The sequence below is a fragment of the Protopterus annectens genome, chromosome 7.part0, assembly GCF_019279795.1.
Source record: "Protopterus annectens isolate FY-2018-M chromosome 7.part0, PAN1.0, whole genome shotgun sequence".
NCBI lineage: Eukaryota > Metazoa > Chordata > Ceratodontiformes > Protopteridae > Protopterus > Protopterus annectens.
In genome coordinates this window covers 916,319,603-916,346,771 of record NC_056739.1, presented here as the reverse complement: position 1 = coordinate 916,346,771, position 27,169 = coordinate 916,319,603, and the positions used below count along the sequence as shown (strand labels likewise).

Below are 27,169 nucleotides of genomic sequence, written 5' to 3'. Positions count from 1 at the left end.
TATTAGGGCTATTGGAATTATCTATAAAAAGATGAAGTCATGATTTGCAACTATGTCAATGTTGGGATTATGAAGAAATGCTTGATTAAGCATTAATTAAAAGATATACATAATTTAGTGAATGCACACAGTTTAAGTTAAATACAGCTATAATGTATCGTGCATTCAGAGCACAGAATGCCAGCTTTTATTTAAACAGCAATTTGTGTTAATGAGAGCTAATCTTGGAAGCCAAAGAACACTAGTGTTATAAACTAGTCTGTTTAAATCTGTATAATCTGAACAGGCTCATGAGACTCAGTTTAGTGTCCTACCTGAAAAATACTGAGCTAATGAACACTATTCCCCAGTAGTTGTTTCTAAGTCACTTACAAATAAATAAATAAAACAAGGGAAGTATTTTGAGGTAAAACAAATATCTTGTCTTTATGGTAGGTAAAAAGTAAAACTCTGTTAGTACCCAAGTAAATAAAATGATTATTAGCAATGAATGAGAAATTATTCCAGTATAGAGAACTGAACAGCCAAGCCTTCTTGATCAGAATTCAAAAGGGCTGCCAGCTGAAAGTTCCCTTGAGTTAGTTGCAATGTACATGGGGTATGTAAAAAAAATTATCATGGATTCCTAATTAAATCTAGATACCTGTAATCATTGTAGAAGTAAAGCATAAGACAGTATACACACTGAGAATTTTGAACAGTGTTTATGGCAACTGGAAAGAAATAGCCAAGTAATGGGACCCTGTAATGGCTGTGTGGGGGTGGGGCTCCGTGGGTGGAGGGGGTGGGGCTCCGTGAGTGGAGGGGGTGGGGCTCTGTGGGCATGGCTCTGAGTCTGTGGGCGGGGCTCTGGGTTTGCACCCCCCTGCAAAAAATCCTGCGGGCTCCCTTGTCCACAGTAATCATGGAAGACAACTAACAGTTCATGAAGTAACAAATTCTAACAGAGGAAGTGACACTGGACTCTGCTGCAAAACTCGCAAATTGTTCAGCAGCTCCTATCAACTCAAGGGCATTGCTGAATCAGAACATTGAAGGAACAATACTGAAGAAATATAACAGGAGTAATACCAGATCTCAACCACCTAAGGCAAGAAGGCTGAATTATAACCACTGGCAACTAAAAACAAATGTGGCAGTGCAGGGCAGAGGAAGTATAATAATCTATTGCTAACCAACAGCAGTCATGAGAAACGTTGAATCACAGATCTGATACGACTGAGTGCAAGTACATTAAAACACTGAGTGCATAAAACCAGTACTGTCATCCCACATCCCTATAGGAAAGGCAAAGCAAGACCATATTGCAGGTCCCAACATCTGAAGTGTTATTCTCACAAAAATAGTTACAAATTTAAACGATTTCTGCAGGAAGGCTTTACCCCACTCCTGCTATTTACACATACTAGCTCTAGCATCACTGAAGCTTGAAGAAGCAATAAATTGAGATGTTAGCCTTAGAATTAGTGCATATTAATCCTACTTGCAATTAAATTTTTTGCTGCTCCAAGAATTATAATCAATGCAATCACACTTTAAAAGGGCACTACCTGAATCCCACCTCAACAGGCAATACATGCACTGACAGTATAAATGGCACTCAGACTAGACCCCCTCCCCCCCATCTGCGACTATGTTGAAAGACGGGCATCAAGGCTGAGCACACAACTGAATAACATTGCCGGTGGCTAAAGAAAGCAATACACATGAAAAAACATGGTAGTATCCCTGCAGTTTTGCCAAGCAGTAAGCAATCATATGAAACTTTCAGATACAAGACTCTTGTCTAGACATCCATCCATCCAAAACTCCTTTTCCCACTTCTGCACAAGAGGGTCGGGTGTCACTTCAAAAATGACAATCTAGAGCCAAGGTTCATATTCCTGAGTGGTTAGCCCTGCCATGGCTGTTCTTCCATACCACACACACATTCACACCTATGGCCAATACAGTGTGTCCAATTCACCTATCTTTGCCAAATGCAGTTACAATGCTTCAATAAGACAGTGTATTTTCAGCATTACAGTTTACCCACAAATGAAGGCTCCTTAGGCAAATTGTGTGCAAGCAGCTGCATGAATTACTGCCACACTTCATTCCTGAATTACTGCAAACTTCATGAGGTGCAACTACATAGGCAGAAGAACAATATTTGATGTGCAATACAACTTCATTAAACTTCAATTAAAATAAAATTAAATGAAATAAATTAACAGTTCATTGAAATGCCACATCACTTGCATATTTCAGACTAATGCCAGGGTAGGAACACAGCTCAGCTAACATGACTGGATTACAGACATCAAGGTACCAAACACAGATCAGTGTATTATCAGAAAAAGACTCTGGTCTAGTAGTACTCAGTAAATAAAAGTGGCTCATTAGCCCTAACAATGCCTATTTGAAACATTGGGTCTATCCTGGATAACAGCAGGAATAAGGCTGACAGACACTTGGCATATAAATTGTTTCCCAGGTTACTAAAAAAATATCCTATCCCACAATACTCTGTGTGGCTAGCCTCTCAAGATCTGAGGTCATCAGTACAAGAAGAGGCATGCAAAGTCTTGTTCATGAAGGAAGGGGAACTTGATCAAGGAATGTTACTGAAGATGGATCTGCTCTTCCAAATCTACTATCATGTTAAGTAAATACCTACTACAGGACAGAGTTTCCAGATAGACTTCCTGGATGGTCTCCTTTATGAGAACATAGCCATATAATGGTAGCTCTAAAGGACTGTCTAGGCAGATGCTGCAAAAGTCATCATCAATGGCTGCATTTCTGAAAAAGGCTACCAAGGCAGTCAGTGCTCTACCAGTCAGCTTTAGGAAATGCCAGAAGCAGCCTACTGCGTTTTGCACAGCAAAAATTTGATCTATTACAAAAGCCACACAGCCAGTTGTTTTTTGAGACTTTCTGACCTATTTGAAAACTAGACAGAAATTTGGGTGCCCTTAAGTATACACATAGTCTTCAGAACAAACATCGGTTGTCAATGTACTGGTTAATGTTTAACTCAGTGTCTATCTTGCAGCTAAAAGGTGGACTTAGTACCCAGAGATACCTTATATTTATGAAACACTAAATACAGTGATTTGACAGACAAAACTGGCAACTTGGAAATCATCCCAGTGAGCACTCATCCCAAAGAAGTACAAGGTCTAGTAATTGTGCCGTTCAACAAAGTGGGCCCTTAAGAAAGGATTTACACATCTTTAACAAGGGTGAGGAATTAAAACTGTTGCCTTTGTCAAGGTTAGATATCACTGTTAAATGGGCTTTAACTGAAGTTTTGAATCAAAAATTAGTACATGGAAACCAGCTCCATAAACTTGCATATTGAAAGGCATAGTCTCTCCAACAGTGATATATTCTGCCTGTTACCCCACCCAGGGGTGATTAGTAAAATGTTCTCATTGCCAGGATCTCTCTGAGAACAAAAACAACCTTCACAGCTGATATAAATAGGAGGAGCTGTCAGAAATAAGGTTAACCATGTTAACGTGTCTGTGTTCCCACTTACACCAATTGCTACCATACCTCTCAACCTCTTAGCCCAAGAAATCTGGACATAGCCAAAAATAAAGGGGGGAGCAAAGGCCCAAAACAGGGACATGTTTTAATTATTGTTCTTATAAACTTAAAAAGCTGTTAGAATAATAAGATTTGTGTTCACATGCATTTTTGTGAAGGATATGAAGTCAGAAACTTAAATGCATGTCATTATATAGTGACTCTAATCCCCAGGGATTTGCCAGAAACCCACACGTTTTAAGAGGAACAGACCAAAAATATGAGGCAAAGCTCCAGACAATCTGTGAAAATCTGGACAGTTGAGAGGTTTGACTGCTACATGTTCTCATCTTATCTCTGGTCAACTCCCAGATGTGAAAAAATAATATCCATGCTTTCAGTAAATGTTAACTTTTAGCTTTAAGAAAAAAGTTAACTGGCTACACTTAAATAAATAAACCAAACTGTCACTATTATATGTATGCATCAAAGTACTAAGGATACTGGGGAGTCAATTAATTGTATAATTATCCACTACCAACAGTTTCAGTCAATTTTCACTCAACTGCCTGCCAATAACCCTTTAAAAGTTAATTACATAACACCTTATAGATTTTACTCAGAATATACTGTTCAGACCTCTCTCAATTATTTTTTTGAACTCGCAGGCTGCTCGTCTTCAACTAAATGCTGACGCTAATTGGAAAAATGGATAGGAACTTTGGACATGAAAGAAAAAACTACCATCTGTCATAATTTCCTCTTGTTTTTCAAGCACCTTTACGTAGAAAATGTGTCTGTAGCTTAAACTTAGAACATTACTACAGATATCTACTTAATAATATAATCAGTACAGTTTTACATCCTCAACCTAGCAGCCCAATATTCCATTACATTAACTTTAACTTGCTTATTCACAGCCATTCCTACCTTGGTACAGTGTTAAGCCTAGATATATTACAACCAAGAAAAGACACTTCCTTATTTTAATATCATTAGCATACATAGCAGATGCTCTCTGAGAGAGAGAGAGAGAGAGAGCAGATACTAATAAAACTCTACCCACCTTGCATTTAGAATACCTGACTGCATACTATGCCAAACTAATTACAATACAACATGGAATTTATAACAAGAGCTTTTTAATGCATAAAAAATGATGTACTTACAAATTACTTCATCAATCAATTCAATGTTCTTTTAAACACTTGTGATAAAGCAGGATTTATCAGAAAAAGTGGTGGTAAGAAAAACTCCAAAATTCAGTACCAAACGAATCCAAAAAGAAGAGCGGAGAGCGGAAAATATTGACTCAAAACCACTGTTTTATTCAAACCATGTTGCACTGGACAAAAACGTAAATCACGCTGCACTCGAACATTAACGTTCTTAACATACACGTTTTCGTCTGTAGAATCAGACTTCATCAGATGAATCATAAGGATACATACACTCCTTTTATACCCTGCCCAATAAATCAATTAGTAACAATTAATTAAAATAATTAAAATATTACCAATTTTCTCATTCACATATAAAAGTATTATTTATAAAAAAAATGAATAAGTATACTTCCCTAACCCATGTAAAAACAAACTTCCTTTATGTATTATAGATTGCCTTTCAAAAAAGAATTTCATTCCCATGCATATTTAAAAATTAAAAAAATATTGATATAATTTACATATAAATTAGAAAATGTAATGCTGAGCTGCCCTCTAGTGGAAATTCATGTTATTGAACTTAAAACGTCCAAATAAAATCCTTTAAATAATATATTAAAATGTCATTTTGACTGTTTAAAATTGATAAAAATGATAAAAAAATGTATAAATAATGTGTGACTGAAACAATTCAGTTGCAGATTATAATTATAATTTAGCTGCCCTTACTTTCAAAACAGGTGTAATACTTGTGTATTCATTTAACCCTGGTGGATTATACGCCTCAAGTGTCACCTGCCACCAGAGCTCCCTATATTCAATTTTCTCTTCCCAGGGACCCCCTCTTATATCTCTCTCTGTGTGTGTTCTAAAACCATGAATCTAAAATTGGCTCCCGTGCATTTTTTAGTGTGCTTAAACAAAGCATTTGTATCCTTGCTATTCTTAATATAATTAAGATGTTCATATATCCTTCTTTTTAATTTTCTTTCTGTTTTTCCTATATAAAAAGAATTGCAAGTCCCACAGGTAGCCATATAAATTAGCCCCATGGAGTCACAATTGTAATAATTCTTATTATTAATAAGCCACCTATCTCTACTTGCTATATAAAACTTATCTGAATTCAAAATATAAGGGCATTGGGAGCATCTGCCACACTTATAAGTACCCATCTTTTTTACATTCTGTGAGGCTGTAGCATTCCCGCTTTCTAGGATGTTTCTAATACTTTGGGCGTTCTTATATACTATTTTTGCTGAGATTCCTTCTAATTTGTCTATGTCTGTTATGTTAATAAACCTATCCCATTCCTTGGTAAATATCCTTCTAATATTATTGTTAAGCGCATTATATTCTAGAGCCAAAGCTAACTGAAAATTCTCTTCACTTCTCTCTTGATCTTTAATTTGGTCTGTTTTAAAGTCAATTACCTTCACAATAGGGGTATATCTATCCCTCCTTCCCCTTTCTATTTCCTGTCTTATTTCCTTAACAAGTTTAGAAGGGTATCCCCTATCAATGAACATTTTCTCTAGAAGTTCACATTCTTTAAAAAAATCATCCTGGGAACTTGTCATTCGACTACCTCTTACAAATTGTCCTTTAATGATATTCCTCTTACAATGCTGGGGGTGTGCACTATCATAATGTAGGTAAGTGTTACAGTATGTAGGTTTTCTATATACTTTTGTCTCTAAAACATCCCCCTGCTTATAAATTTCCAAATCTAAGTATTGTAGAACACTATCTGATACTGTATAGGTGAATTTCAAAAACTCAGTAGTTTTATTTAAGTAAACCATAAATTCCTTGAACTTCTCATATCCACCAGTCCAAAATAGGACTATATCATCCAGAAATCTACGGTAGAGTACCCAATGGGAGCTAAATTGGGAATTTAATACAAATTCCTCTTCCCATTTGGCTAATACTAGGTTAGCGTAGGTTGGAGCACAAGCCGCACCCATGGCTACTCCTTGTGTTTGTCTAAAAAATTCACCATTGAAATATAAAAAATTGTTCTTTAGTACCATTTCCATCAACCAAACATTCACTTGTTTTTCATTGTTAGTTAAGTTGCCACTTTCATACAATATTTCTTCAAACATATCTGTACCTTGAATATAAGGGATGGACGAAAAAAGGTCAATTACATCTATGGTAATGAATAGTATGTTTTCAGAATATTTGACTCCAGAAATAACTTTTAACAGGTCCCAAGAATCCTTTAAAATATGTTTCCTTTCAACCCATAGTTTTTTTAACTTTAATATCAATATATTTAGCTAGTGGACGAGTTTTAGATCCATCAGTTGAAACTATGGGTCTTAATGGGGGATCAAGTTCGTTTTTATGGATTTTTGGGATTCCAAAAATCGAGGGAATTTTAGGTTTCTCCACTTTTAAAAACAAATAAGTATCTTGATTTATAAGTCCCTCATGTAACATATCTTTTAAATTTATATCAATTTTATTATAAGCAATATTGATCTCATTTTTAGAAACTTGATCGTATTTAGAAGTATCCCAAAGAATATTATACATTCTACTATCGTATTCAATTTTATCCATAATAACCACCCCACCCCCTTTATCTGGTTTCATGATTCTTAAATTGGGGTCATTTCTCATCTCATATAACAACTGTTTCTCCTTTTTCCCCAAATTAGTTTGATATTTAATACTATCTTTTTCTTTTCTAATCTCTCTTTCAATTATTTTTTCTAAATTCTTTAATTGGGGGTGTATAGGTGGATTATACAGAGTTCTACGTTTCAAAACTGGAATGGATTCATTTTTGTTGTTAGAAAACAAAATTTTCAAGTTAATTTTTCTTAAAAATATCCTAATATCTAAAAGGGATTTAGCTAAATCTCCCTTAGTGTATGGTAAATGTATGTATCATTATGATTCATCTGATGAAGTCTGATTCTACAGACGAAAACGCGTGTGTTAAGAGCGTTAATGTTCGAGTGCAGCGTGATTTATGTTTTTGTCCAGTGCAACGTGGTTGAATAAAACAGTGGTTTTGAGTCAATATTTTCCGCTCTTCTTTTTGGATTCGTTTGATACTGAAAGCAGGATTTATGCTTTACAGTTTTCCAATCAATTTAATATTAAAACTTCCAGTCTTTTTAAGCCACCGTTTCTTGCAGAACCACAGTTCATGCCTACACTAAATATAATAAGTTTGAAGGTTTTTTTTGTTCTCGCACTTATTTATTCATTTTACCCTTCTGCTGGTCTTCTACCTTGGCATCTCGATCTCCCATCACTGGTCTCTGGTTCTGGCCCAAGGTACTCCAGATTCTTCTAGTCTACTTTTTTTATGTGGCTCAAGCATTTTCCTTTGAAATAACAAAAAAAGATTGAACTGGTAAAGTCTCTGTACTTTCTTATTATCAGAAAACTAAGCAGAGTCCGCTTCAGCTTTGTGGTTCACTCTTTGTTGGCTCAACTCTCTCTATTTTTTTTTTTTTTTTTGCCTGTTCTGAATCCATATGAAATATCTTTGGCCTCCAGGGAAAAAAAATATTCTGAACATAGCTGCATACAGCAATCTGAATCTCATACCTGCCTCCCTATACCCCCCGATTGCAGGGACAAGCTTGATTTTCTTAAGCTTGGTGTACCAGTGACTAATCATTTTCCACAAGTCCTCTAGTATTCATAGCTAACATTTTTCCTTTCTGACACAGTTCTCAGGAGCAGCACTTTCTGCTGCTATTACTGCATCTTTACTAATATATGTCTTGCCTACTTTGATTGCATCTTTATTACATGTCTTGGCTGCTTTCCGACGGCCACAACTGAAGGAAACACATTATGTGCTCTCTCTTTTAAATTCTGCTTTGGAACACCATTGCAGTTGCTTATTTGAACTTTCAAGAAATTAATGCAGTCTACTCCTTCCAGTTTCTCTTAAACAGCAAAAAATCTTAGGTTTGCTCTATATGCTCCACCTTCTAGCTAAACTATTTTTGAAACAACTTTTCTGGAGAAGCCTCATGTTCAACCAGTTTATCATTCATTTCACCCAGATTTCTACAGTTTTATCAGCTCAATTGAACAGCTACTTAAAACCTGTATTTTTTTCAACCTTTTGTCATTTGCTTTCATATATTTCTCCAGTGTCTCGCTTATTTTAAAACCCCCGAGTGCATTTATTTTTCCTCTAAACTGCCATAAGCCATCTTACATATTAAAGTTTAAAACATGAACTTCACTTTTCTTAACAGTTGCAAGGTTCTTCCCAGCCAGAGTTTTTTTTTTTTGATTTCCACTAAGTTTCTCCAAATTTCTTCCTTTTTGTCATCCAGGCTGTGTAATTACTCGCCAGCAAGTGAATTTAACCTAAACTAATAACTTTTACTTAACAATTTCTCACCTTTTAGACTGGGAGATCTCTATCAACCTGTTGCTCAGCCCCCCACACGACTGTCATGATCAAACTTTTCCTGATGATCAATTTGCAAACAAAGAGCTGGGGGGGACAGACACTTCACCCACTGTCTACAGAGAGGGGACAGTTAGGCAAGGCTTAGGGGTTACTGTGGCCACCGATAAGTGGCTTGCCTGACAACTGTCAAGGATTCTCTCTTCTGGGACCATGGTATCTCTGGAAATTTCCTTGGGGTGTGAACATTCATTCCAACCTGTTGCTCATATTTTTGCTGTGACCCACATCTGTGCTCCTCAAAAAGAACAATGTGGTGCTTGAAATGTGTTATCTACAGATAAGTGCCTTTTTTCTTTCCTCTAGAATTTCAAAATATGCCTTAACTTTTAGAACAATTAATCAATGCCCTGAAAAAGGCCAGTCGATGAGTTATATGCATGTCTCTTGTTAAGCACTGCTCTCCACAGCTCCACATGCCACTGAACAGTAATGGCATATCCCTAGCTGAACCTTCCGATAATAGCACAGGTAATGCACACCATCAGGCTGGCCATACATGAGACACTTGCCAACTGGGCAGAAGTTTGTCCTTCACAGGTCCATTAGATAATTGTACTATAATCTGGTGCATTTCATCCAAGATATGCCTCTGGAAATGTACCATGTAGGCCAAATAATTAAATACCTTTAATGAAAAACTGGAGTATAGATATACTGGTGAAGGAAGCACTAAGCTCTTTAGTAGTTCTCAGAAGGGCTCCAACACAAGTGAAACAACAACAAAGTACAGTTTTGTACCTACCATAAATGTAGATGTTCGAGTGTTCACACTGCTGCAGTCATTATACTTGGGTTATCCTGCCGTCAGGCGGTCCCGCAGTCTGCCAGAGTTCCAAAGTCTCGGTCCGGCATCGGTTGTTGTCGCTTCTTCCCTGACGTCAGTGCACCAGGGGTATATAAGATGCATTTGACGCCATTTTCTTCAGTTTTTCTTGCCCCAGATGTCAGGCGCTCCCAAGTAGGTAGGCAATACATATTGCTAATAAAAAATATATATATATATAAAATAAAAACAATACCTTCAGTTACCAGCAAATACACCACAAAGGTTGTATAGGATAGAAAGGTATAGATAAGGCCAGCTAGGACAGAGGGGATGGAGGGAGGGTAACCTGGACTGCAGCAGTGTGAACACTCGAACATCTACATTTATGGTAGGTACAAAACTGTACTATGTTCATCGTGTTACACTGCTGCAGTCATTACACTTGGGTAGAATCCCAAAGCTAAGGTTGGGTGGCTGGTCTATAAAGAGTTAGGATTGGCTATGAGGCCCTGCAGAACTGCAGTGGAAATCTTGCTCTGGATTTAGAGTAAAGAGGCAAGTGGTAATGCTTGGTAAAGGTGTGCACTGAACTCCAAGGTGCAGCCTCCAAAATTTCCTTGGTAGGTACTCCTCTGAGAAAGGCTGTTGAAGTGGCTGTTGCCCTGGTGGAATGTGGCCTAATGTTATTAGGGACTGGTTTTCCATGCTGTGTGTAGCAGTAACGAATACAGTGTCCTATCCATTTGGAGATAGTCTGCTTTGAGATAGCCTTGCCCTGTGATCCTGCAGCATATGCTACAAACAGTTGCTCAGTTTTCCTGAAAGCTTTTGTTTTGTCCAAGTAGAAGCGTAGCTGCCTATGTATGTCCAAAGAGTGCAGAAGTTTCTCCCCTTTATTCTGGGGGTTTGGATAAAAAGTTGGCAAATGGATGGTTTGGTTAAGAGCCACACTAGATACCACCTTTGGCATAAAGGTAGGGTTTGTCCTTAAAGAAACCCTGTCCTGATGAAAAATTATAAAAGGTTCCACTGCCATTAATGCCTGTAGCTCTGAGACACTTTGTGCTGAAGTTACTGCCAGGAGCAGAGCTGTTTTCCATGATAAAAATTTTAGCTCGGCTGTATTGGCTGGCTCAAAAGGTGGCAGGGTCAGTTTTTCCAAAACGAAATTGAGGTCCCAAGTTGGTGTTGGTGCTCTCCGGGGCGGTCTTATGTTTTTAGCCCCTCAGAGGTACTGCTTTAGCAAGGGATGAGAGAATAAACGAGGATCCGTGTTATAATGTGCTGAAATGGCAGAGGCGTGGATCTTAATTGATGAGAAGGATAGGCCTTTGTCCAGCATCTCAGTTAAGTATTGTAAAATCTGAGGAATGTTTGGGACAAGAGGGTCAAGGCTTTGAGCCTGGTTCCAAGCGCAGAATCTCTTCCATTTTTCTGAGTAAGCTTTCCTGGTGCTAGGCCTCCTGGCCTCCAAAATGACATCCATAACAACTTTAGAGAAACATGTTGCCTGTTTGACTAATGAATCTGCCATGCAGCCAGGTTTAGGGTTTTGAGCTGACAGTGCAGGATCTGATTGTTCTGTTGAGTCAGAAGGTGTGGAATTTAAGGCAAAATCCATGGTGGGCCTTGAGATAGGTTCTTTAAGATTGGGTACCAGTGCTGGCGTGGCCAGTCTGGAGCAATCAGGATCATCTGTGTTTTTTCTTGTCTGGCTTTTAGGAGTACCTTTGAAAGGAGAGGCAGTGGTGGGAAGGCATAAACTTTTAGGTTTTTCCAGCTGAACGAGAGAGCATCCACTTTCCATGCTTGTGTGTGATAAATCCTTGTGCAGAATTTTTGTAGTTGGCAATCTAGTGGGGAGGCAAAAAGATCTATGTCTGGGCATCCCCATTTTTGCGTTACCATGCTGAAGATTTGTGGATTCAATTTTCATTTGTGAGGGTCCATGATATTTCTGCTTAGATTGTCTGCCAGAGTATTTTTCTTTCCTGGCAGGAATTGTGCTTGCAGATGAACTTGATACATTAGAGCTGTGTTCCACAAGGTCATGGCTTGCCTGCATAGGGGATAAGAATGAGTGCCCCCTTGCTTGTTTATGTACCACATTACTGTAGTGTTGTCTGTCTTTAATAATAATTGTCCTGGATGCAGAAAGTCCTTGAAAGCTGTTAGGGCATTTTGAACAGCCAACATCTCTTTTTGATTGATGTGAAGATGCATTTGGTCTGTGGTCCACTTGCCCTGAATGCATTTTCATGCCATGTGTGCTCTCCAGGCGTAATCTGAAGCTTCTGTTGTTAGAATCTGCCTGGCTGTGGGTAGAGTAAAAGGCTGACCCTTGTTTAGGTGACATGCCTGTGCCCACCATCGAAACTCCTGTTGTAGGCAGGGAATCATTGGTATGACTGCTTCTAAACTGTGAGAGTGTTGAGTCCAAACACTTTTTAGGTACCATTGTAATTTCCTCATATGCAGTCTAGCATATGGTATTAGTAGTATGCAGGATGCCATGAATCCCAGGGCCTGCAGAATTTTTCTTGCAGGGAGATGGGACTTTTTTGCCAGTAATTGAAAATATCGAGTTAGTTGCACTTGTTTGTCTGGTGTGAGATAAGCCATCTGGGCCGTTGTATTTAAGCTGGCACCCAGGAATGTAATCTGTTGAGAGGGCACTAGTTTTGACTTCTTTTCATTTACTGTGTACCCTAGAGAAGTTAGCAACCTTTTTACAAATGCCAGATGCTTTAGAAGAATGTCCTTTGTCTCTGCTTGAATGAGGCAGTCGTCCAGGTATGGATATATTTGAATTCCTTTTTGTCTGCAAAATGCAATTACTGGTGCCAGGCACTTTGTAAAGACCCTGGGCGCAGTAGATAAGCCAAAGGGCAGTGCAGAGAATTGGTAGTGCATTGTACCAGCTTTGAATCTGAGGTATCTTCTGCAATTTTGTCTGATAGGGACATGCAGGTATGCCTCTTTGAGGTCCAGAGTAACAAGCCAAGCCTTCTTGGCCAGCATGGGTAGAAGCTGCTGTAATGTCAACATTTTGAATTTCGGAATATCCAGGTAAGTATTTAGAGTTGAAAGGTCTAGTATGGGCCTCCAGGCCTTGTCCTTTGTCCTTGTTCCTGTTGTGGTACGTTTTGAATAGCTCTCATGTCCATGAGGGCTGAAATTTGTTTTTGTGCCTCTGCCCATTGATTTTGTGGCAGGACTGGCATTCCTTTTTGCCTTGGTAAAGTGTGAAAGTGGAACCTGTAACCTTGAGACACAATATTCAGAACCCATTTGTCTTGGGTGATTGTTTGCCAGTTTTGAGAAAAAAGTGCTAGTTTTCCCCCTAAGGGGGCTGCCAAAAGGGAAGTGCTTGGCGTACGAAGGGGGAAGTCACTGGGACTGTTTCCTGTAAGGTTGAGACTTGTCCTCACCTCTTTTTGGGGTTGAGGTGCCCCACTGTCATTGTCTGTTTGAGCCTTGGGGTTGCCTCTTGGTCATCTGTATCTGCCTCTCTGTGGCCTGTCTGACACTGGAAAGGACCAATTCTTTGTTGGCCAATTTCTGCTAAATCGAGGTGGCTGTACCTGTAAGAAATCCTTGACTGTTTGCATAGATTTAGCTTTATCCTCCTTAACATGATCAGGTAAAAACTGTTCTTTTAACCAAACATGTCTTCGAATCACAGAATCTGTAACTGCGGCTCTACAAGAAGCCTCTAAAGAATCAAAACTACATTGCAGAGTACGTTTTCCCACCTGTTCAACTGCATGCAATAAATCCTGCATTTCTTTACAGTCAGGAGCTTCTGAGCTTGCAAGCATTTTCTGTTTTAACTGAGCCATTAAATGTTGTTGGTACTTAAGCATGTGAAACTGGCAATTTAAAACCCTTACTGCTACAGTTGCAGAAGTGTAAACTTTCTTTCCCCATTTATCCAAAGCTCTGGAATCTCTGTCAGAGGATACTGGATTTTTTGCAATGGAAGGCTTAACCCCTTTTAGACCCTGGGAAATAGTTTCTGGATCAGCAGAAGGGTTTTTATAAAGAAACTTGTGAGAGTCAGGGACTCTATAATACCTATCTGGCTTTGCTGGTGCAGGGGGCAAGGAATCAGGAGATAAGCTGGATTCAGCGAACACATCATCCACAATATCTAGCACAGGTGGGATAGCCAGGGGCCTGTGCTGAGGCAATAAAAGGAAATCCCTGAGCCTTTTCTTGGATTCTGAATAATCCTGACTTTCCCAATGGAAATGCTCCCACATGGTATGTAAAGTTTCCCCAAAAGAATAATCCTCAGGAGGAGAGGCTGAAGGGATAGATTCTTCAGCATCAGAGTCCTCATAGGGGGGTAGAGAGAATCCCTGGTCTGAAGAGGAATCAGAGGAAATGGAAACCTGATCAGAGGAATCATAGTCTGTATCCTGCCTCGGCCTTTTCTCAGGAGGGGGGTGGGAACCCCTGATTAGAGTAATGAGGTCTTTGGCCATTTTAAGCATCTGTTTTTTAGGCATGGAGGACTGTCCAGGTGAGTGCTGTACTTGCTTCTTTGTCTTTAATGGTACTTTTGTCTTGGCTGTTGCTTTAATGGTAAGTTGTGAAGGTCTGAAAACACCCTCAGAAGCCGATGCCTGCTCAGCGGCTCCGGACCCATCTGAGGGATTAGTTTCCGTAGGCCCAATACCTTGAGTTTCCAGAGGCCTAGTTGTCTCCACGTGGGAGTCGGAGGCGGCCTGTGGCTCTGAGATAGCGGGTGTCAGGGGCTGCGAAAGCACCTCACTGAGAACCGGCGACTGGCCTAGAAGAGGTTTTGTTGTCGGTTTTGGACCTCAGATGCCTGTCTTTATCCTTGTCTTTGCGTTTTTTTGGAATTGCGGTCGTCAGTTGATCCGACGGCATAGTATAATTGAACCTTTGGCCAAAGTAGTGCAAAGCAAAATCAAAACGTCGTTTTATAGTGCGTTTGTTAAATCTAGCACAAAACCAACAACTAGTGACATCGTGATCAGGGCCTAGGCATGGAATACAGTAAGAGTGGAAGTCATTATGAGGTATTTGCTTCCCACAAGAAATACAATTATTAACTTTTTATGACATCGGTCTGAGGCAAGAAAAAAGTTTCCCCAATGGGGTACTTAGCTTTATTGAAGACTTCGGATCTGAAATTCGACTTCGAAAATCTCAGGAGTCGGCCGACCGGCACTTGTGAACTGCTTCTGCTTCGGGCACCGTGCGGCAAGAAAGACTGAAGAAAATGGCGTCGGATGCATCTTGTATACCCCTGGCGCACTGACGTCAGGGAAGAAGCGACAGCAACCGACGCCGGACCGAGACTTTGGAACTCTGGCTGACTGCGGGACCACCTGACGGCAGGATAACCCAAGTGTAATGACTGCAGCAGTGTAACACGATGAACATCTTCTGGTGTGGGAGTCTCTAACCAGTAACGCGATTCCCTGGGAGGCCAGAGGACAGTCTGCTATCTTGAGTGCTAGAGCTGGCAGGGGGGTGGTATTGGCTGTTGGCCCACCACTGCCCAGTGCATCATCTCCAGGAGTCTTCCCAAACTTGGGGTGATAAGAACGAATACTTAGTATTCGATATCCTCCGTATCATCAAGATAAGCTTAGGAAATTCATCAAAATGCTTCCTCTTGCATGTAGCCTTCCTGAAAAACTTTGGAGGGGAGACTGTGAGAATGAGGAAAACTCTCACTCTGGCACTGAACCTGTTGCTGGAAACTTCAAAAGGCCTTAAGACTCTCAGCCCCACTAAGTGACTACTTGCAACACAGCACATACATGTAAGGGCTTACCTGGCTGCAAAGACTATGACAAATTAAGGAGTAAAGTCATGGGGGGGTGTTGTACCACAGCAAAGACGACTGCTGAACTGGCATGAGAATTAATGTCAAGGACTAGATCAGCATTAAGGTTATTGGAATGGGCACTCTGACATTAGATGCAAAGTATATGACACGGGCATCACCAAACTCAGTGCCAACATCTGCACCAATACCCTGGGGGTCTAAGCATTGATCCTGGATACACTACTGATACAGGTGGATCAGACATTGATAACACTGACACACAGTAGACTGTGAGTGTCTGAAATCTCAGTGTCAGGATTAATAATGCCAAGCTCACTTCAAAATCTCATCAATGATAAAAGTACTGGCTTCCACTCCACTGTGGTAATGGCTGAAGTTGGCATTCTCAGGGCTGTGGGCAATGAACTGCAGTGCTAGTGAAGATAGTCATAATGTTTTGGATTTTGGTAACCTATTCTGATAAAAGGATGGGTAAAATGCACCAGAAAATCTTACTTTAGCCCACAGAACTGCAACTGACAGTCAGTCTTACTTGAAATCATAAATTACAGGAGTTGCAGTTTTGTCTTCTCACTCAGCACAGAAGACTTCAGTGTTGAAGACTTGTACTGCAAAATTAAAATACCTTTTTTGTCATGATCGATCTAGACTCAAAATTATATTTTGGAATACTGTAAAACAGAAAAAAAACAGCAGCAGCTTTCTCCACAATCTTAACATGCAACTGCTTGAAGGAAGACTTTATACTTTTCTGTCTGACCTCAGAAAATGGAGAGAAAGACAGGGAAAACTGGTAGTCCATTTATGCAGAATACACCTTCTCTGAGGTGGACAGGAAGCAGATTTTTTTTCAGTGCTTCAAGGCTAACATTGTGGGAAGCCTTGATGCCAATGAAAATGCAGACTGAAGAGAATCAGGAGATTGAGTCAAGTCAGCACTTCTGTAAAGATGCAATTTTATCTTGCCTCAACAGTGAAAGATTTAAATTCCCTGAAAATGGAACACTGTGACATTCTGACTTTCCCCAAAGCATATTATACACATGTTATGGTGATCCTACAGAGGAATTTTCTTCCCAAAAGCACATTTTTAAGATTACTTGCATATCAAAATGGACTGAGACACCCAAACAATTTCAGTGAAGATTAAAGAAAGACAAACTTTCATAAACTAGTAGCATTTTTAATGGAAAGAACAGCTGAAAGCCAACAAGCTAGGCTAAGGCCCAAAAAGGAAATATCTGGCAGGAAAAAAATTGACTAACTTTTACTGAGCACTTCAAATAACTCAAAGGAGGAAGAAAATATCCAAATATTAAGAAATAAATGCCAATTCTCAAAAACTACACTGAAATTATCAAGTACCAAAGGCAGCAGAGGACATTTTGACATCTAACAAAGTTGAAATATGGCAAAAAAAAAAGATGTGGAAAGGCTGTGAATCTCTTGCATCCAAGGAAACATTTTACCGCAGAAGTCCTAACACCTGGTGGCCTTAGTCCTTTGTTACACAGGAAGGACCTCCAATTATCTGATACATTAGTAACCTGGGTAGCCCAGTGCGAAAAATAAGAAAAAGGATGGTGTCCAATTGGTATACAGGTATGAACATACAAAAACATGCCAGACACCACTGGTCATTGACTGGGTTGGTTACCACACGAGTAGAAATTAAGTACCAGACTGCAGCTAAGGTTCCTAACTTATCAGGGTCAAAACAAGCCAACACTTATTACTAACAACTACTCAGCTGTACCTCAAATTCCTATTCTTCTTCCTCTAACTTTTTTTGTGACTATAAAATGAGTAATGAAAGCATTTAAATATGGACACAATCATCAGAAAGAACAAATGTCACAACATTGCAACATAAAGATGGTTTCACAAAAAGGACTTGAGTAAATGATCAATGAATGGGTTTCTTCCCAATCACAATACAAAAATTAGTGTATGCATGTTATCAAACTTATAAGAAAAGTTCACTCTATATACAGTTAACTAAAATCAGAGACACTATCCCTTCTCCAACTCAGTCATTTAATGTTACTTCTTTTTTACTTTTCTTCCCTTTGCTGCTTTAGTATACACTACGCCAGGTAAAGCCGATTTAGCATATATTGATGCTAACTCAGATAATCAAGGACATTTCACCCAATTAAGAGAAATTTGCCCCCACCTGATTATAAAGACTCTGACCCTGCTCATTTACCCTACTCAGTCATTCACTCATTCCCCTTGAGATGATCCCTACATCCCATTTGTTCCCTTCAGGATAACAGTTCAGTTCTAAGATTTATGCCATCATCCATGGTGGAGTTAGTGGTTTTCTAATTTTGACCCTACTGTTCACCCACAGCATGCCAAGTTGAGCTGAGGTTGGGTATGCAATAGATATGGAGTGTGGCAAGTGACATAAGCCACAGATACCCTGCCCAGCCCCAATTCTCACATCCCATCAAATGTTTCTCGTCAGCTTTCTAGTCTTCACCAAGGAACTTGAATGGAACATTTGCTTGTGGCACATACCCCTTACCTCTCATTCTGAGTGAGGTTAACCAGACTCAACACCTTCACTGCCTCTCCCGCCCACCTCTAGAAGGACCAAAATTCTTAGTTTTGAACAGTATGCACAAGTTGTGGGAATCCAGTCAACTCTACTGAACGGATCTCATTTGTAACTCATTAAACCAATCAATATGTCACGGATTTAAAAATCATAAAATATACTGTAAACTGGAAGGAAGTAAATGTGAAGAGCCACAAAATTAAATACTGAACATTCAGTCCATCTTACCATCTTCTGTTTCCTGCCAGACTATTCCTTCCAGATTGACACTGGTCCCTGGCTCACATGGTCCTAAACATTCTGGTTCTGTCACCAGTGCCACATCACAGGTGTTGACCCCAACAGAACGTGTCCGCACCATGATCTGTTCACACGGTGAAGATATATTACTGTTAATACCTGCTGCCAGTAAATGCAGTGGGGGAGGGGCGGGTGTGGAAACAGGAGACTCCATCTGCATCAAAAAAAAGAATAAAAAAATAAAAGAAAAATGTGTGCATTCTCAGATTATGCAGTCACAGTTCACCTAAGCTACTTATCTGTCAGAAATGCCTACTATACATCTACATAACAATGAAAAGTTGCATGTCTAGGTCCCATTTCAGTTTTCCGGTATATAAGAAATAAGATCATACCACCACTACCTGTTAAAGCCACATGTACAATCACATTTCAGTTCAGGAATAAACCGATTTGACTTGTAAAAACTCAACAGACTGACATCGTCAAAGACATTTTAGACACCACATCACTTATTAATGTTTTTTGATATTCTAAATTAAAATTGAACTCTAGTGAAGAAGCTTTCAATACTTTCCATATATACTTGCACTCAATGGAATTCACAGTGATGTGCCACAGTATACTACAGACTTGCTATTTTACTGACTTAGCACATCCACCAAAAGATGAAGCCAGTATCCTTTTTGGTTCATATAGTACAGTACATTTGTTATCACTTAAGGTCAACTACCTATACTGCTAACACAGCTTACCATTCTCCTAAAGGCTGGGTCATGCTTTATTTGGAATTTGGCAGCAACACCAAACCATATATTTATACTGCAGTTATGTACTCCATAGCTAAACAAAGATCCTGCATTTTGAGTCACTATGAAGATGGAAAGATGTGTAATAAAATACAGAATTTCACTCACAGAACCACCAACGCTGCTACCTATATACATGACCAGGGGATTGAAATTACCTCACCAGTTGTGTGACAAAAGCCTGCTTCATATGAAATGTGCAGAAAAGTCTCTTCAAAAACAGCGTGCTACCCACATCAAATCACAAAGCATAACTGTGTAAGCCTTCTGCTACATTCACAAATGTACAAAGCACAAACCTGTTTGCTACGTATATGCATCTTCCAACATATAAAAGAATGTATATGTCTGTGCTTGTGTACAAACATACAGGTATGAAAAGAACATAAGGATAGATGCATGCAAATTTAAAGTGGTGCGTGTAGGAAAGGGAGCAATTGAAGCAATATTTGAATATGGTAGGACATGCCATGATGCATAGGTAAGGTAGCCTCCAAAAGGAAATTTGTCAGAGGCCTCAGATAGAATAGTTGTGTAAGAACTTACCATAACCTTAAATGTCCTTTTCTTTCATGTTGCAATATTCATAACAGTAGGGAGTTGCTGCCTGCAGTGCCACCGTCCGGGCCAGTATACCAAATTCTTTGTAGCAAAAGGGTATGTGTGACGTCCCTTACCAGGGCCAAAAACCATCGTTAGGTATAAAAGTAACGTCTGCACATACCCTCATCAGAATTGTTTTGCCGCATACAGTACTGCTCCTGTGGATTATCAAGGAGGGTCCTAGTAGGAGACCTTTAGACTTACATGCAGGCCAGGCCCAGGGTGTAAGTTGGCTGTGTAGAAGAGAGTTGAGACTGGGGAAGATTATGGCTATGTGCCCACTGGTAGTCATGGAGTTGAGGTCAGTAAGAAACAGGGGTAGGTGGGTGGAACTGAATACTGCAACATGGAAGAGAAGGACATCTAAGGTTATGGTAAGTTCTTACACAACTATTCTATGTCCTTCTATTCTCATGTTGCAGTATTCATAACAGTAGAGAGAGCGTACCAGAGCTTCAAGTATGAACCTGGGTGGAGGAAAGGTTTCAGTGGTCAACTAAACCCTGGAGGACTGCCCTGGCAAAGCCTGCTCTTGCTCGAGATGCCATGTCCAGCTTGCAGTGCTTGGTGAAGGTGTGTACCGAGGTCCAAGTGGCTGCTTCTAGAATGGAGGTGGAGTCCATGCCTTTGAAAAAGGCAGTAGAGGAGGCAGCTGCCCTGGTAGAGTGAGGTTTAACATGACCTTGCAAGGATTCCCCATGATGGGAGTAGCACAAGGAAATGGATTTGGAGATCCATGGGGAAATGATTTGTTTTGAGATAGCCTTCCCTAGGGCTCTGTGATGGATGAAAATGAATAATTGGTCAGATTTCCTAATAGACTTAGTTTTGTCTAAGTAATATCTGAGTTGCCTGTGTACATCCAGGGAATGTAGGGTCCTTTCTGAAGCGTTTTGTGGATGAGGGTAGAAAACTGGTAGGTTAATGCTTTGATCTAATGAAAGTTCATTAACTACCTTGGGCATGAAGGAAGGGTTAAGTCCTGAGAGCCACTCTGTCCTTATGGAAAACAAGGTAAGGAGAGGTGGCCATAAGGGCTTGTATCTCTGGGACCCTCGTGGCAGAGGTAAGGGCTACTAGCAGAACTGTTTTCAGGGTACACAGCTTTAGGGAAACTGAGTGAGCTGATTCAAAAGGAGGTAAGATTAGTTCTTCTAAAACGAATTTTAGATCCCAAGGAGGGGGAATGGGTTTCCTGGGGGGGTCTGATGTGGAGAACCCCTTTCAGAAAAAGCTCGACTTCCAGTCTGTTTGCCAGAGGGGTGAAATGGGCAGACAGGCAGAAATGGCAGACAAGTGGACTTTGAAGAAAAGGTTAGTCCTGAGTGAAGTAGCTCACACAAATAGGAAAGGATCAGGGTAGTAAGAGGGCCCTGGTTAATCCTTTGACACCACTTGGAGAATCTGTGCCACTTTGCTTATATAGTTTCTCCTAGTACTAGGTTTTCTGGCCTCCTGCAGAACATTGAGTACATCCTCCGAATATAGGTGTCTGTAAGGAATTAGAATCTTATCACCCATAAGGCCAGTTTCAGGTTGTTCACCTGCAGGTGGAGTAGGGATCCCTTGTCCTGTGTGAGTAGGTCTAATCGGTGGGGTAACTGTGGTGATTGCCCTTGGCTAGTAAGTATAGGAGGGGGAACCAATGCTGTCTTGGCCAAAAGGGGGTCACCAGTAGGATTTTGGGTTTGTCCTTCTGAATTTTCAGGAGGACTTTCTGAATTTGTGTGAAAGGAGGGAAAGCGTAAAGGTAAAATCCCTCCCATGAAAAGGAGCATGCGTCCACTTTCCACACTTGTGGGTGTGGGTCCCTTGTGCAGAAGCTGGGCATCTGCTTATTCTGTGGGGAGGCAAAGAGGTCTGCTTGTAGAATACCTCACCTGTGTATCAGGTCCAGGAAATCCTCTCTCTGAAGCATCCATTCATGAGAGGGTGCCGAGGTTCTGCTGAGTGCATCTGCCATAACATTCTCTGTTGAGGGGATATACATTGCTATCAGGTGGACCTGGAGGGAAGCAGCTAAGTTCCATATCTGGATGGCCAAGCTGCATATTGGGTAGGACCTGGTCCCCCCCTTGCTTGTTGATGTACCACAGGACAGTCATATTGTCTGTGATTACTTTCAGGGTTCCTGGCAGGATAGTGGGTTTGAATGTTAAAAGGGCTAATAGCAATGCCCTAATTTTCTTGATGTTGATGTGGTCCTTCTGCCTTTGAGTGGACCATTTGCCTTGAACTGTGAATTGCTGATGGCTTGTTAACAGCACTGCACCCCACCCAAGGTCTGAAGCATCTGTGGAGACCTGTAGTTGTAGGGCTGGAACTTGGAGGGTTCCTTGTTTGAGTTGCAGTGCTGAGACCCACCACTGGATTTCCTTTTTTAAGCACAGGAACAGTGGAAGAGGTGAGTCCATGGGTTGGGAGTGTTGGCTCCATAGGTTTTTTTAAGACCCACTGGATTTTGCGCATGTGGAGTCTTGCCAGAGGTAACATGGGTATGAGGGATGCCATATGGCCTAGCATTCTCAGGAATTCCTGAGCTGTCAAGTGGGACCGGGTAAGTGTCTGACTGAAGTATATGCAGAGGTCTTGGATCCTTAGGTCTGGGATGAAGGCTTTCATGCAGTCTGTTCTGATTCTGCATGCAAAGAAAACCAAGTCCTGTGAGGTGGTCAGGTGTGATTTTTTCTAGATTTAGGGTGATCCCCAATTCAGCTAGGATGGAAGACACCTGTTGTAGGTGTAGCAGTAGAACTTGGTAGTCTTGATGAAGGATGAGCAGGTCATCTAGGTATGGGTATATCTGTATATCCTTTGTCCTGCAGTGAGCAATGAAGGGGGCTAGGCATTTTGTAAACACTCAAGGGGCAGTGGAGAGACCAAAGGGCAATGCAGAGAACTGAAAATGACAGGAGCCCATTGCAAATCTGAGGAATTTCCTGTAATCTGGATAGATAGGAATGTGGAGATAAGCATCCTTCAGGTCTAGGGCTACCATGAATGCCTGTGAAGGAATTAGTGGTAACAGAAGGGGTAAGGTGATCATTTTGAAGCTGGGAACGTGGAGGAAGAGGTTTAGGAAGGATAAGTCTAGGACTGGTCTCCAAGGATCATCCTTTCTTGGTGTTTGTTTGTGGGGGTGGGCACCTGTTCTATGGTGCCCTGGGTTAGGAGTTGGCGAATGATGGGTGGGAATAGGTGGATCTGGTTTCCTGGTGGCTGAGGGATACCTTGGAAAGGTGGGAGTGTCCACCAGGTTATGAAATATCCTCTCTGGATGATAGAGAGGACCCACTGTTCTGCTGACATTCTCTGCCAGGAAGGAAGGGGATAGGGTGAGTCGTAGGGATAAGGGTGTTTCTGGATGCAAGGGGGGTGAGTCTCAATGGAGGCGGTCTGGATTGGTCAGACTGACTCAAAGGATGTAGTGGAGGAAATGGTGGGAAATCTGGGGATAGAACTTTTCTTGGGCTGTCTAAATCCCTTCTTTGATTGAGGGGATGAATGAAAAGAAGGACTTCTGTGGGTAATTCCTGTGGTATCTAGGAACAGGGGATACCAAAAGATGTTTGAGGTTCTGTAATTCTTTTCCCTTTTCCTGAAGGGATTTAAGAAGCTCCGCAGAAGCCTGTCCAAAAAGAGCCTTATTGTCCAAGGGTGCATCCAGTAATTTTGTCTGAATATCCATGGGAAGAGGTTGAAGCCTTACCCAGGAATATAGTCTTAGTACTGATCCTGAAGCAGGTGATTTAGATGAGGCTTCCACAGCATCATAACTGCATTTAATGGTGTGCTTCGTCACTTGGGATGATGTGGAGAGAAGGGAATTCACTTGAGCTTTTATAGGGGAATCATGTACCTCTGACGGAAGGGTAGAGGCTTTGGAAATGGTATCTAAAACACACCTAGCCATGTGTGTTTGGTAGTTCAAGGCCCTAATGGCCAGAGTAGAGGAGGTATATACCTTTTTCCCCAGTCTGTCCATACATTTGCTGTCTTTATCTGTTGGGTAAAGGGCAGCGGAAAGTAATTGCCTTGAAGTTTTGTCTGTAGAAACAGGTATAAAAGCTGGATCTGCTGGTGGGTTTCTAAATAGAAACTGGGTGTCCTGGGGGACCTTATAGAATTGGTCTGGTCATTTAGCTGCTGGGGGTTCTGAGTCAGGAGTCTGTGAAGCAGCCAGAAAGGCATCCTGAAAGGCAGGTAGTAAGGGTGGTACAGCAGAAGGGGATGGTTGCTCCATTTGCAAAAGGTCAAAATATCTTTTCTTGGCATCAGAGACCTCTGAAGCCTGACACTTAAAATGTTCCCTCATGAGGGAGACAGTGTACCCAAAGGTAAAATCTTCTTCTGGGGATTCAGGAGAAATAAAGTCCTTCTCCTCTGGAGTAATGAAATCCTTACGAGTGTCTATTTGGGTTTCATAAGAAAAGGATTCCTCAGAGGAGGAGAAGTCTTCCTCAGATACATCCAAGGGTGGTTGAGGTGAAAGAGCGGGGGGGGGGGGCTGTTGTGTCTGTAGGGCCTGAAAGGCCTTAAATAGACTTTGAGAGAACACTTCCCAACCAGGCACTGGTTGAGGTTCAGGGGGCTTAGTTTTTTGCTTCCTTTTTAAGGGGATTGTTGGTGGAGAAACCATAGTAGTGGACATCTCCTTACTAGGAATCAGAGGAGCAGAGGCTTCTGACTGTGTGACTCGTGGTTCCCCTCTGCCATCAGACTCTGATGGCTGAATTACCTCAGCAGACATGCATGAGGTTTCCAGCATCCCAGCTTCCATTAAGGTTCTCTGGCCTGCTTTGGTAACTGTCGTCTGAGTGGATTCTGGGCTTTCAAGTGCCTTTAGAACCTGCTCGGACGCCTGAGGTGCAGCGTGGGATTCTGAATTGCTTGGCCTTCTTCCTTGGCGGCTTGTCGGATGGGCCTACTCCTCCTTCCATACCAAGCGCTAACCGACATAGCCTTTGATTCTCTAAATACAACTTCACTGCCGCTAAGCGGCTTCGGAGAGTTTTGGGGACAAACGATTTACAAATAGGGCAAGACATAGGGTCATGGGCCTCGTCTAAGCAAACTACTCACTTCTCGTGCGTGTCCTTGTGAGTAATTTATCTGCCACAAGCACACTTCCCCTTTCTAGCTGACATGTAAGTCTAGACTGTAAACAAAGTAAGGAAAAAAAAACAACAGGGCACTTATCTGTATCTGTTGAACAATCGGTCTGGTCTTGAACGAAAACGTATTCGGTCATCTGAAGAAACGCAATCTGCTAGTGGAACTGGCGAATGGGAGTCCGACGTTCACTGCGGCAGAAAAATTCTGTGGAGGGTACATGCAGACGTCACTTTTATACCCAAGGTCGGTTTATGGCCCTGGAAAGGGACATCACAAGTACCCTCCTGTTACAAAGACTTTGGTATACTGGCCGGATGGTGGAGCTGCAGACAGCAACTCCCTACTGTTATGAACACTGCAACATTAGAATAGAAGGACATCCCTGGTTCAGCATGTCTGGGAACTGTAAATAAGCCAAAGTGTGGTCAGGAACAGCCAAGAAACCAATAACCGTATTAAAACCAAGCTTTATTGGCAGAACTTTTCCACGAAAAAATAATAAAAATCAAGTTTAAAATCATTGATAAGCGCTTTCATATTCTCTTTGCAAACTCCCTCAGATGATTTTAAAAAACAAACCCCTTATCTAGTCGAATCACATATTGCAAACCAGTCACAAGATAACCAAGGCCCCCTTAAAAGCAGAAAGTCTTAAAGAAACACTGCATGTAATCGTAGTTCCCGAAGGAAATCCATAATAATATTGTAACTAAAATATGTAAATTGACGAATAAACGAGAAAAGTAATAATTACTTAACATTCATAAAATTTTAAACCATTAATATTTGCAACGACTGACTTTTATCTATCCATTGCTTTTAATTTCAATAAACATATTATTGAAATTTGTTTGAACATGAAAAAATGTGGGAGTTGTCCCTACTGCAAATTCATCTTGGAAGGAAGGGAGTTCAGAATAAATGACATACCTTTTAAACCAAAAGGTTGGTATAACTGCAGTTCCAGCAAAGTCTTACATTGTGCTCCATGTTTTCCCTGTCCTAGTTTTTTATATAGGAAAGACAGAGAGAAGACTCTCTGTGACAGGATTAATGAACATGTATACGACATTAGAAAAAAAAAAAAAAAACAGTAGTGTCTTAGCAAAACACGTTTCAGATTACCTTGATACTTTTAATTTTTTTGTTTTAGAGCAAATTGCATCGAATGAAAGGACTGGGCCATGGACACTATATCTGGAAAAAAAGCACTGCAGTAGCAATTGAGACTTAATGCTGCAAACTGGCACAGTCTAAATGAATAGATTTCAATAATATGTTTATTGAAATTAAAAGCAATGGTAAATAAAAGTCGATCATTGTAAATATTAATGGTTTAAAATTTTATGAATGTTGAATTGTTTACTACTTTACACATTTATTCATGCATTTATACATTTTTTAGTCACAATATGATTAAGGATTGCCTTCGGGAACTACGATCACATGCAGTGTTTCTGTAAGACTTTCTGCTTTTACAGGAGCTTAGTTATCATGTGACTGGTTTGCAATATGTGATTTGACTACATAAGGGGTTTATTTTTTAAAAATTAATCATCTGTGGAAGTTTTCAAAGAATCCAGCCTTCTGTGGCTACTGCAACAGTTACCTAGGCAAGGAAGAACAAAAGATGAGCAGCAAGCTTAAGGACTGAGGGTCCCAATCTAGAAACCTCAGGCAAGGGAAGAAGAAATGGGGACAAAAGGAACTACTGAGGGCAGAAATGTAGACTACTACTAGACAAGCCAACCTCCAGTCACAGGTTAGCTGCACCAAAAAACTTCAGACCTGGTAAAGCCCCTGAATGAAGTGTTCAATAAGTCACTGGACTGAAAATAGATGTTGTATAACTAGAAAAAATGGCTACTAACAGTACAACTCAAAGGAAAGAGCAGAACCAACATCAGTAACTATACAACCATACCAGATCTCACTTGGGAACTTGAAGGAAAAGAATCTGTGAGGGAAATTAGTAGCATTCCTGATGAAAAGCCAATTTTAGGGTGTGAATTAGCATGCTCATATCAAATAGAGACTGCCTCTCTAATCAGAATCAGACATATGTCTAGGTTACAAAAGAAATATATAACAGCAACTCA

At 40.6% G+C, this 27,169-nt stretch overlaps 1 protein-coding gene across 2 annotated transcripts in view; it reads right to left on the bottom strand.

Moving 5' to 3' along the window:
* ZNF609 (zinc finger protein 609) overlaps positions 1–18,757 on the bottom strand; it is a 701,843-nt gene extending 683,086 nt beyond the window's left edge. For both annotated transcript variants that reach the window (XM_044077491.1, XM_044077492.1), the window contains exon 1: positions 18,532–18,757. In XM_044077491.1, coding sequence (XP_043933426.1) covers positions 18,532–18,757 — 226 coding nt within the window. The remainder of the gene's footprint in view (positions 1–18,531) is intronic.
* Between the last annotated feature and the right edge of the window lie 8,412 nt (positions 18,758–27,169).